The 12,546-nt window shown below is 53.7% G+C and overlaps 1 protein-coding gene across 1 annotated transcript in view; it reads left to right on the plus strand.

Moving 5' to 3' along the window:
- Positions 1-739: 739 nt before the first annotated feature.
- Positions 740-12,546, plus strand: part of RETREG2 (reticulophagy regulator family member 2) — a 106,811-nt gene continuing 95,004 nt past the window's right edge. Inside the window, exon 1 of the mRNA XM_029605014.1 lies at positions 740-1,032. Coding sequence (XP_029460874.1) covers positions 833-1,032 — 200 coding nt within the window. The 5' untranslated portion in view covers positions 740-832. The remainder of the gene's footprint in view (positions 1,033-12,546) is intronic.

Genomic DNA, 12,546 nt, shown 5'->3' on the forward strand with positions numbered 1-12,546 from the left:
TAGTTTTCGGCTACTTGCGAGGTTCTTATGGCCTGGATTGGCCACTGTTGGAAACAGGATGCTGGGTTTGATGGACCCTTGGTCTGACCCAGTATGGCATGTTCTTATTCGCATTTCCCTGAACATTTTTCTAACTTAAATAAGCAAATATCTAAAGGATAAGAAGGGCAGAGAGTGAACATAAGGTGGAAGAGATTTGTCTTACCAGCAGAGGACGGATTTATTTATCCACAGGTCGGGTTATATTATAAAGGAACTATACTCAGAGAGGTGCGCATTCAGTAAAACAGGGGGTGGGAACTGGTTAGCTGGATAACTTGACCGGATATTCAGTGGGATGTCTTGACATAGTCCAAAGTTATCCGGCTAACTTAGGCAGATGCATCTGAAATGTTGCAAGCTAAGGGGATAACTTAACTTGGCTAAATTCTAGAGCGATAAATAGTTCAGTATTCAGAACTTGCCATTTAGATAACTTGTGAGTTATCCGTCTACATGGCTTTGAAATATTTTGAGTCCTTAGCCTTCTCCCGCATGTCCTCTGGATATTTTCAGCCTGGGCGTTGCTGGAGTCTCCCCGATATCTTCAACCCCCGCGCTCTCTGCGCATTCCCCAGCTCCCCGCCTTTTCAGCGTCCAAGCTTTGCGCGCGCTGCCGCACTTCCGGTTCCGGGAGGAGGAGGAGGAGCCTCCCCACCCCCCTTGGTAACCAGGGAAGCCCCAGTCACGCGCCGATCCCCCGCCCCTCCCCTGTCACGTGCGCCGGATCTCTGGTCTCCGCCTCCCCTCCCCCGTGACGTCGGCGGCCGGAGCAGCTCGGGCCGCGCGCAGCATGGAGAGCGGCGAGCAGGGGTCCCCGGAGGGCGAGCAGCAGCAGCCCGAGGCTCCGCAGGAGATCCAGCGCCTGGCCGACAGCCTGCGCGCCAGCCTGGGGGGCTGGGAAGCGCTGCTCGCCGAGGCCCAGCGCCTGCTGGTGTGGGAGCGGCCCTTCTACAGCCTGCTGACTGCCGCCGCGCTGAACGGAGCCTTCTGGTACATAACCGGGGCGGGGGGATGGAGGGAGCTGCCCCCAGCCCAGCCACGGAGGGGAGAGAGCCGCCCCCGGCCATGTTAAAGGGGGAGGGACAAGGCCCTTCTGCCAAGCTACGGGGAGAAGGGTAAGGGGCGATGTACCCCCCCCCCACTTGCCAAACCGAGGGGGGGGGGAGGAAAACGCCTCTGTCTAATAGGGGGTGGGGCGCGCAGGAAGAGTCCCAGGCCACTCTGGATGAGTTTGGGGGGGGGGATTCCTCATGCCAAGATGGGGAAGGTGTGAGGGGAAAGCAGAGCCTGATGCTAAGGTGAACTTTGGGATGGAGTGAGAAGAGCTCAGTGCTGGAGGGAAAGGGAACAGGAGGCCAATGCCAAGTGGAAGGAGGGAGGAGATTGACAGGTCTGCGTTCTTGCTTCCTCCCTGTTCCTGCCCTGGTGCTACCTCTGCCCTTTCTAGTGATGATCTGAACCAGAGCTGTGGGGGCACCATCTGCACCTCCCATAACTCCTTCTGTAGTCTGGGATGTTCCCCAGTCTGTCCTTCACCTGATCTCAGACTGGTTCCCTAGGTCTGACTTTCCTGCTTCCTCCCTGTTCCCACCCTTGTGCTCTGGAGCTACCTCTGCCCTTCTGTGCTTTCCAGTGATGCACTGAACAGAGCTGTGGGGAGGCACTGTCTGCACTCTGGGATGTGCCAATGCTTTCGCTGCCCATGATCCAGTAACTCAGTACTGACCTCAAGGTACTGCCCCAGTCTGCCCTTCACCTGATCTCAGACTGGCAGGTCTGAGGTTCCTGCTTCCTCCCTGTTCCCACCCTTGTGCTACCTCTGCCCTTCTGTGCTTTCCAGTGATGCACTGAACAGAGCTGTGGGGGGCACCGTCTGCACTGCCCATAGCTCTTTCGGTGCTCTGGGATGTGCCAAAGCAGTGTCTGCTTTCAACTGTGCCAGTACCTCCCCAGCTAACAGTAATGTGCTTATTCCATACACCCATATGTGTCTGCCTGTTGCCTTGAGTCCATCTCCTCCTCCTAGTATGAATTCCAAGAGATCCTCCCCTTCACTAAACTCGTTCTCCCCTTTAATTCTCAGGTTGTCATTTGCTGTCTGGCCAGGGCACTCCTGTGTCTGAGGCCTTGCCAGTCTAACTGCCCTTCCTGCCTTCCTATGTTGCTTGTCCTTCTCCTCCTCCTGTGTCTGAGGCCTCGCCAGTCTAACTGCCCTTCCTACCTTCCTATGTTGCTTATCCTCCTCCTCCTCCTGTGTCTGCTTTCTGAATGCTGTTCATTTTCTCCTGCTTTGGTAGGTGAAAGAGTTGTGTGTTTTCTTCCCCATTGCTACCACCCCTAAATCAAAGATTTGTTGCCGTTTCAATACTCCTCTTTAATGCTGTCCATAATTTATACTTTACCATTTTAGATCTCCAGGATGCCTAGTGTGGACCACTGGCTCCACCCAATGTGCTCCTTATTTCCTGCCTACTGTGGCACGCTCTCTCCCGCCTCCTGCCACTAAGGTCCCTTTAGATCTTTCCCAGCTGTGCTTCTATTCTGTCACAAGTCAATCCCCGCTTGAATTTTGTTGCAGGTATCCACCTCTTATTGCCTTCTGAGCTTCCATCCCATTGGAATTTACATGATGACCCTTTGTCCTTGAGCGTCTCCTGCTATGGAGACTGCTTTCTTCTGCTACATTACTGAGATTTATTTGACAGGGCTTAGTGCACTGCAATTTTGCAGGGTGACCCTGACTTGGAGCAGTCTGGGGCTATCCCTTACCCTGGCGTGGCTGGGGAGGCTTTTTTTGTCATCGTCTGTAAGCACAGCATGGGAGGGAGAGCAGGCAGCAGGAATGGATAGTAAATGATGCTTCCCTGCAGTCCCTCAGCTTCCCCTCCTGTGTGTGGGCTCAGCGTGTGATGGAAGAGGCAGGGTTATGTGGCAAATCTGTGAACAGGTAACCGAGAAGATGGCATTAAGATCACGCATGCTTGAAGTGATGCCTTCAGGGCTGGTGGATTTGGAAAGAGAGAATAATTCCATTTTAGTGATATTTTGCCTTTTTCGTAGCTTCTGTTTCGGTTTGGCGGCTTTTGGTCTGAATGTTAGGGGGTTAGAGCTCTGCTCTTTTGTGCTGGTGATTTCTGGCCTAAAAGTGAAGGGGTCAGAGCTCGGTGCTGCCATGCAGGATGGGGGTTTCTGACATAAAAGCAGAGGGGTGGGTGGTCAGAGCCCTATTCTGCTGTGGTGGTTTCTGCCCTAAATGTGAGGAGGGGGGTGAGAGTGCTGAGCCCTGTGGTGGTTTCTGCCCTAAATGTGAGGAGGGGGTGAGAGTGCTGTGCCCTGTAGTGGTTTCTGACCTAAATGTGAGGAGGGGGTGAGAGTGCTGTGTCCTGTAGTGGTTTCTGACCTAAATGTGAGGAGTGGGTGAGAGTGCTGTGTCCTGTAGTGGTTTCTGACCTAAATGTGAGGAGGGGGGTGAGAGTGCTGAGCCCTGTGGTGGTTTCTGACCTAAATGTGAGGAGGGGGTGAGAGTGCTGTGCCCTGTAGTGGTTTCTGACCTAAATGTGAGGAGGGGGTGAGAGTGCTGTGTCCTGTAGTGGTTTCTGACCTAAATGTGAGGAGGGGGTGAGAGTGCTGTGTCCTGTAGTGGTTTCTGACCTAAATGTGAGGAGGGGGTGACAGTGCTGTGCCCTGTAGTGGTTTCTGACCTAAATGTGAGGAGGGGGTGACAGTGCTGTGCCCTGTAGTGGTTTCTGACCTAAATGTGAGGAGGGGGTGAGAGTGCTGTGCCCTGTAGTGGTTTCTGACCTAAATGTGAGGAGTGGGGTGAGAGTGCTGAGCCCTGTAGTGGTTTCTGACCTAAATGTGAGGAGGGGGTGAGAGTGCTGTGCCCTGTAGTGGTTTCTGACCTAAATGTGAGGAGGGGGTGAGAGTGCTGTGCCCTGTGGTGGTTTCTGCCTAAATGTGAGGAGGGGGTGAGAGTGCTGTGCCCTGTAGTGGTTTCTGCCCTAAATGTGAGGAGGGGGGTGAGAGTGCTGTGCCCTGTAGTGGTTTCTGCCCTAAATGTGAGGAGGGGGTGAGAGTGCTGTGTCCTGTAGTGGTTTCTGGCCTAAATGTGAGGAGGGGGTGAGAGTGCTGAGCCCTGTAGTGGTTTCTGCCTAAATGTGAGGAGGGGGGTGAGAGTGCTGAGCCCTGTAGTGGTTTCTGCCTAAATGTGAGGAGGGGGTGAGAGTGCTGTGCCCTGTAGTGGTTTCTGGCCTAAATGTGAGGAGGGGGGTGAGAGTGCTGAGCTCTGTAGTGGTTTCTGCCTAAATGTGAGGAGGGGGGTGAGAGTGCTGTGCCCTGTGGTGGTTTCTGCCTAAATGTGAGGAGGGGGTGAGAGTGCTGTGCCCTGTAGTGGTTTCTGCCTTAAATGTGAGGAGGGGGGTGAGAGTGCTGTGCCCTGTAGTGGTTTCTGGCCTAAATGTGAGGAGGGGGGTGAGAGTGCTGTGCCCTGTAGTGGTTTCTGCCCTAAATGTGAGGAGGGGGTGAGAGTGCTGAGCCCTGTAGTGGTTTCTGCCCTAAATGTGAGGAGGGGGGTGAGAGTGCTGTGCCCTGTAGTGGTTTCTGCCTAAATGTGAGGAGGGGGGGTGAGAGTGCTGTGCCCTGTAGTGGTTTCTTCCTAAATGTGAGGAGGGGGTGAGAGTGCTGTGCCCTGTGGTGGTTTCTGCCTAAATGTGAGGAGGGGGGTGAGAGTGCTGTGCCCTGTAGTGGTTTCTGCCCTAAATGTGAGGAGGGGGGTGAGAGTGCTGTGCCCTGTAGTGGTTTCTGCCTAAATGTGAGGAGGGGGTGAGAGTGCTGTGCCCTGTAGTGGTTTCTGCCCTAAATGTGAGGAGGGGGGTGAGAGTGCTGTGCCCTGTAGTGGTTTCTGCCTAAATGTGAGGCGGGGGGTGAGAGTGCTGTGCCCTGTGGTGGTTTCTGCCTAAATGTGAGGAGGGGGTGAGAGTGCTGAGCCCTGTAGTGGTTTCTGCCCTAAATGTGAGGAGGGGGTGAGAGTGCTGTGCCCTGTAGTGGTTTCTGCCCTAAATGTGAGGAGGGGGTGAGAGTGCTGTGCCCTGTAGTGGTTTCTGCCCTAAATGTGAGGAGGGGGGTGAGAGTGCTGTGCCCTGTAGTGGTTTCTGCCTAAATGTGAGGAGGGGGTGAGAGTGCTGAGCCCTGTAGTGGTTTCTGCCCTAAATGTGAGGAGGGGGTGAGAGTGCTGTGCCCTGTAGTGGTTTCTGCCCTAAATGTGAGGAGGGGGTGAGAGTGCTGTGCCCTGTAGTGGTTTCTGCCCTAAATGTGAGGAGGGGGTGAGAGTGCTGTGTCCTGTAGTGGTTTCTGCCTAAATGTGAGGAGGGGGGTGAGAGTGCTGTGCCCTGTGGTGGTTTCTGCCTAAATGTGGGGAGGGGGTGAGAGTGCTGTGCCCTTTAGTGGTTTCTGCCTAAATGTGAGGAGGGGGTGAGAGTGCTGTGCCCTGTAGTGGTTTCTGCCCTAAATGTGAGGAGGGGGTGAGAGTGCTGTGCCCTGTAGTGGTTTCTGCCCTAAATGTGAGGGGGTGAGAGTGCTGTGTCCTGTAGTGGTTTCTGCCTAAATGTGAGGAGGGGGGGTGAGAGTGCTGTGCCCTGTGGTGGTTTCTGCCTAAATGTGAGGAGGGGGGTGAGAGTGCTGTGCCCTGTGGTGGTTTCTGCCTAAATGTGAGGAGGGGGTGAGAGTGCTGTGCCCTGTAGTGGTTTCTGCCCTAAATGTGAGGAGGGGGTGAGAGTGCTGTGTCCTGTAGTGGTTTCTGCCTAAATGTGCGGAGGGGGGTGACAGTGCTGTGCCCTGTAGTGGTTTCTGCCCTAAATGTGAGGAGGGGGTGAGAGTGCTGTGCCCTGTAGTGGTTTCTGCCTAAATGTGAGGAGGGGGTGAGAGTGCTGTGCCCTGTAGTGGTTTCTGCCCTAAATGTGAGGAGGGGGTGAGAGTGCTGTGCCCTGTAGTGGTTTCTGCCTAAATGTGAGGCGGGGGGTGAGAGTGCTGTGCCCTGTGGTGGTTTCTGCCTAATGCCTAAATGTGAGGAGGGGGTGAGAGTGCTGAGCCCTGTAGTGGTTTCTGCCTAAATGTGAGGAGAGGGTGAGAGTGCTGTGCCCTGTAGTGGTTTCTGCCTAAATGTGAGGAGGGGGTGAGAGTGCTGTGCCCTATAGTGGTTTCTGGCCTAAATGTGAGGAGGGGGTGAGAGTGCTGAGCCCTGTAGTGGTTTCTGCCCTAAATGTGAGGAGGGGGTGAGAGTGCTGTGCCCTGTGGTGGTTTCTGCCTAAATGTGAGGAGGGGGGGTGAGAGTGCTGTGCCCTGTAGTGGTTTCTGCCCTAAATGTGAGGAGGGGGTGAGAGTGCTGTGCCCTGTAGTGGTTTCTGCCTAAATGTGAGGAGGGGGTGAGAGTGCTGTGCCCTGTAGTGGTTTCTGCCTAAATGTGAGGAGGGGGGGTGAGAGTGCTGAGCCCTGTAGTGGTTTCTGGCCTAAATGTGAGGAGGGGGTGAGAGTGCTGAGCCCTGTAGTGGTTTCTGCCTAAATGTGAGGAGGGGGTGAGAGTGCTGTGCCCTGTAGTGGTTTCTGCCTAAATGTGAGGAGGGGGTGAGAGTGCTGTGCCCTGTAGTGGTTTCTGGCCTAAATGTGAGGAGGGGGGATCAGAATACTTTCATGCTGTGTTGACAGATGGTGTGTAACTTAGTATTATATGGAAAAAAGGGAGCCATTCACTTCTCACCGTTTGTATAATGTTGTTTCTAGCTCTTATTACGATACATTTTGAGTGAAAAATAGGAGCGTTTATACATAACGATGAAGGAATCGTAGTACAAGCGCATTTACAAACTCCTGTGTAATCATCTCAGACCCTCAGTACACATGTTTAGATCTTTGTCTGTCCCCCTATGCTTGAAGATGACAACTGTTGTCCATTTTAGCACTGGAGCGACTCCCTCCTGTTTCTAACCTTTTCCAAGTGCGCTCTCCAGAATTGTGCACTGTATTCCCAGTGAGGTCTCACCAGGGACCTATGCAGGGGCAATGTCTCCTCCCTTTTTCTGCTGCCCCCGTCCTCTCCCTGTGCAGCTAAGCATCCTCCTGGCTTGTGCTATCAGCTTGTCTCTCTGTTTGCTCACCTTAAGATCATCAGATACATTCACTCCCAAATCCTGTTCTTATTTTTTGGGGGTTTTAATTTCAGAGTTGTAATAGAGATTGGCAGTATTTATTTATGTAACGGTTTTTATATACCGACGTTCATCCGTGACATTATGCTGCTTCACCATGGAGTATCAGTACATGGATGGAAGGTAAATGAAATATCTAAATAATAAATGGAGGACAGTGCAAGTAGCGACTTTCAGAAGTGACTCATCCTCTCGCGCAGCGCTCTGATCTCATGGAGAGCATGGGGCTGCTTTCACTTGCTCTGGTATCGCCATTAGCTTGCCTGTTTGCATTAATATACTTATGAATGTTTATTTGTTGTATTGGACTGTTAAGGCCAGTTTTTATTTTTTAAACAGTTTTATTACCGTTTTGGTTGTAAATCGCAGAGGGACGTTTTGCATGCTGTGGGGAAATTGAATTGAACTTCCCTCTTGGATACAGCGGCAGCAGCAGAGATGATACAGGCTGAGGGCCCAGGATGGTATTTGCTGCGGCCCAGCTGTGAATACATCTGGCTGCTCTTATTGTAGCGTCCCCTCCTGCAGATTTGTGAGACATTCTGAACAGAGCTGTGTAACGCGCCTGGGCTCTTCCTGCTGAAGGACTAAGCTCTCTATTTAAGCCTTTTCCTCTCCCCTAGGATTTGTAAGTCTTGTTCTGAAGCATGGAACGGGGTTGGGAGGAGATGTGAAAAGCTGTCGGTGGAATAAAACGGCCCCTGTTGAAGGCACGGTTTGGGGAATTTCAGATGTACTCGGGACACTGTATTCCAACTCCCTTTTCCAGCCGTCATCCCTCCTTTGTGTCTGAGTGTGCATTTATTTATTTATTGAGTTTTATATACCGTCATTCGGTATGGCTCATTCTGTGATGGGAGTTATCGTGTGTGGGGGTGTTGTCTGTACTGTTCCCGTAGGGGAGAGCTGCTGCCCTGCTGGATTTTAGCCAGGATGTGTCTGTATGCACCTAGGCCTGCATTTAAGCATAAGGCAATATATGCCGCTGCCTAGGGTGCCACGTTTCCAAAGCCAACGAGGACCTTGCTTCTGCGTTTTTAGAGCCATGTGCTGGCAAAGCTTCAAAGGGGCACTGCTGACCTAGGACCATCTCGTTCTGCCACACCCGGAGCGTCCCACCGCCATACTCTTCACGAGGCCGCTGCCTAACCCGTGCTGGCCCCTGGAACCTGAGGTGTGGTAGAGGTGAAGCCATAGACTAGTCTCACATCAGCCCAGGCCTGCCAGTTGTCGGGGAGGACCTACAGGGCCTTCCCAATAGGTTGTCACCCTCCCCACAGCACCAAGGGTCCACGGTCCTTACAAATTGAGCTCTGGAATTTGTTGCCAGAGGATGTGGTTAGTGCAGTTAATGTAGCTGGGTTCAAAAAAGGTTTGGATAAGTTCTTGGAGGAGAAGTCCATAAACTATTTCCTAGTGTGTAGCAGATGGACTCAGGACCAATGGAGCAGTTGGAGACGGAGTCAGATTTTAATCTGACGTCAGCACTACGTATACCCATGCAGGAAGCTCTGCTCTTCAGTATTTCTCTGTCTCCTTAGCAGTTCGGGACTATACACAGCGTTAGAAAATCCAAACCAAAGAAGAAATAATCTTACCTCTACAGATCAGGCCCGCTCTCCTGCGGTGGTACCTAAGGGTCCCTCCCCCAGTTGAGAATTCCTGAGGTGATTTCCGAGATCCCTCAGAGGTGAGCCTCTGTCCGGTAGCCGGTTCCCGGCGTAGACTTAGCCCCCAGGAACAGGAGTGGCTGAGAGGCAGCGGGTGCAATACACAGCGCGGCGGTGAAGGTTTTTTCCCTCTCACCCCGCAGCTGGAGACCGCCTGGCACGAGACCGGGAAGCGCCGAGACAAGGTACGGTAGAAAACTTTTCTTAAAATCTCTGGTCTCCGAGGCTCGGATAGCCGCACAGATCACCATCCGGTGTCTTCTTATCGGGTTGAGCAGCCCCATCCGGGCTAGACCCCGATCTGGTACAAGGGTTCTCCCACGTGGAGACCCTCCGGGGGGGGCGGGGGCACCATCTTGCCTGTGTGGTCGTCGACGCCATTTCCCCCCCTTGATTGCTGGGCGCACAGGAGTGAGCCGGGCGCATAACCCACTTGTGTGCACAGCGGCGTGCGCATCTGGGCCAGGCGCACAGTGATGCACACGAGGGTGCCGACCGCATATCGACACACTCAACAGCGCCGGGCGCACAAATTAATCCTGTGTGCACAGCGGCACGCGCATCTCTGTGAGCACACATAGCGCCCTGCACGCAGATCTTCGCACCCGGAGCGCATACAAACGCACGGACCAGTTTTGAGCGACCCGACGCGCACAAACCATGGCACTACTGGCCAAGAAAGCCAAGGGACAAGCCCTCTGCCCTGCCTGCCACCTAAAAGCTGCGCAACACGAAGAGACTACTGCCCTGTGCCTACAGTGCGAGGCGGCTCTGGGGGAACCGGGACAAGGCCCCCCTCTGACAGTACAGGAATCCGGCTCCACCGATAGTACCCCGGACCTCTCTATCCCCAGCTCGGCCCCTCCTCAGACGAGGCCCTCGGGGAACACCGCTAGGCTCAATATAGACCCAGGAACCTTTTCCTGGGTAGAATTATTTAAAGGCCTGCAAATCTTCATGCAAGCGCAATCGGCGCCACCGCAAACACAGCCACAGCGTCCACCAGAGGACCCAAACCTCCCAGGCCCCTCTCGACCTCCCAGAGACGTTCCTCCCCCGGACAAAAGCCTCCTCTTAGGGGACACGGACACCTCGGAGGAAGATCAAGATTTCCTGGAGGAAGGGGAAATCCCTCCAGGAACGGAACCATACCGAACCATGATGCGTTTCTTCTCCAGAGACGAGTTACCAGACCTCGTGTCTGAGCCTGAAGAAGCGCCACAGTGGAACCTAAGACGAACCCTCTTCTGGTCGGGCTCCGTCAGGCCTCCCGCCATTTCCCATTGCTACAAGCTGTACAACAACTGATCGACCTGGAATGGAATGCTCCGGAGGCCAGTTTCAAAGGAGGTCAGGCCCTAGAAGCCCTATACCCACTGGAACCCTCTGCCAAAGAACTCCTGGTGTTCCCTAAAGTGGACGCCATGGTCTGCACTGTCACAAAGTGCCCTACCATTCCAGTCGAAGGAGGAGCGGCGCTCAAGGATGCCCCGGACAGACGTCAGGAATCCATCCTTAAACAGTATGTCACTGCAGATTGCTGCCTGCTGTGCCGTGGTGACACGTGCCTGCTTATCACTTGCCAGGAACGCTACCATGCCCGACGAAACATTAGAACCAGCAATATCCTTCCTCACAGATGCGACTTCCGACCTGGTGCGCACCTCAGCCAGGGGCGTCTCATCCATTGTGGCAGCCAGAAGGCAACTCTGGCTCAGAAGCTGGTCAACCAACGCAACCTCCAAGATGAAGCTCACGAGAATGCCCTTTAAGGGAGCACTCCTGTTCGGAAGTGACCTGGAGAATTTAGATGACAAATGGGGTGAATCCCCAGTACCTCGGCTACCGGAGGGCAAGAACAAAAGAAGCCAACGCCCCTCTCCCCAAACATCCAAGGGCAGAGGATCACAGCGTTTTTAGACCGTACAAAAATACATACCAAGCACCTCGCCCCGCAGGCAGGGGCCAGCCCTTTCAGAACAAACACAACAAAAGGGGAGCCGGCTCAGGTCCAGGGCCCAGCCGCACCCCCACAATGAGAATCAACAGACCCATCCACACGAAGAAGCCATAGAGGGCAGGCTTGCCCTATTCTACCAAAGATGGGTCGAGATAACGCCGGACAAATGGTTCCTAGACATCATTCAGAGGGATACTATCTGGACTTCCACAGCATCCCGCCAGACAAATTTGTGAAATCCCCTTGCCTCTCCCCCTCCAAGAGGGATGGCAGTAGAAACCACACTGACAAAATTGCTCGCCCTAAAGGCGATAACACCAGTGCCCATGCACCAACAAAATACTGGGCACTATTCCATCTATTTTATCATCCCCAAGAAAGAGGGAACGTGCCGGCCCATCCTGGACCTCAAGTCCGTCAACAGCTACCTGAGGGTACCACACTTCTGCATGGAAACCCTACGCTCGGTCATAAGGGCGGTACAGCCGGGAGAATTTCTGACCTCCCTGGATATGTCAGAAGCCTATCTGCACATCCCGGTCCATCACGACCACCAGCGCTTCTTACGCTTCGCGATAATGGAACACCACTACCAGTTCCGAGCACTACCCTTTGGACTAGCCACTGCACCTTGGACGTTCACCAAGATCATGGTGGTAGTGGCAGCGACACTGAGGAAAGAAGGAATCCTTGTACACCCGTACCTGGACGATTGGCTGATCAGAGAAAAATCTCCAGTAGAAAGTCATCAGGCGACCTCCAGAGTCAAAAACCTACTGCAAAACCTTGGGTGGGTCGTCAACACAACCAAGCGCTGTCTGCAGCCTTCCCAATCTCTAGAATACCTTGGAGTCCGATTCGACACCCAACAGGACAAGGTCGTCCTTCCCTTTATAAGGAGAAGGAAATTGATGGACCAGTTGAGAAAACTGTTGAACAGCGCTCGCCCCACGGTATGGGACTATCTCCAAGTCCTCGGCCTCATGACATCAACCCTAGAAGTCTTACCATGGGCAAGGGCCCACATGCGACCTCTACAACGTTCCCTACTGTCACGATGGAACCCGATGTCCCAGGACTACACCATTCGCCTCAAGTTGCCGGCAGAAGTATGAATCCAGCTCTCCCTATTCCCGGGATGGGATGTGTGTGTGTATTCACCATGTGCTGGAGGTGACCCGGGATGGGATGTGTGTGTGTGTGTATTCACCATGTGCTGGAGGTGACCCGGGATGGGATGTGTGTGTGTGTGTGTGTGTATTCACAATGTGCTGGAGTGACCCGGGGTGTGTGTGTGTGTATTCACAATGTGCTGGAGTGACCCGGGATGGGAGTGTGTGTGTATTTACCATGTGCTGGAGTGACCCGGGATGGGAGTGTGTGTGTATTCACCATGTGCTGGAGTGACCCTGGATGGGAGTGTGTGTGTATTCACCATGTGCTGGAGTGACCCGGGATGGGGGTGTGTGTGTGTATTCACCATGTGCTGGAGGTGACCCTCGATGGGATGGGGGTGTGTGTGTGTATTCACCATGTGCTGGAGGTGACCCGGGATATGTGTGTGTGTGTGTATTTCACCATGTGCTGGAGGTGACCCGGGATGGGATGTGTGTGTGTGTATTCACCATGTGCTGGAGGTGACCCGGGATGGGATGTGTGTGTGTGTGTGTGTGTG

This window comes from Rhinatrema bivittatum, chromosome 6 (assembly GCF_901001135.1).
Source record: "Rhinatrema bivittatum chromosome 6, aRhiBiv1.1, whole genome shotgun sequence".
Lineage (NCBI taxonomy): Eukaryota > Metazoa > Chordata > Amphibia > Gymnophiona > Rhinatrematidae > Rhinatrema > Rhinatrema bivittatum.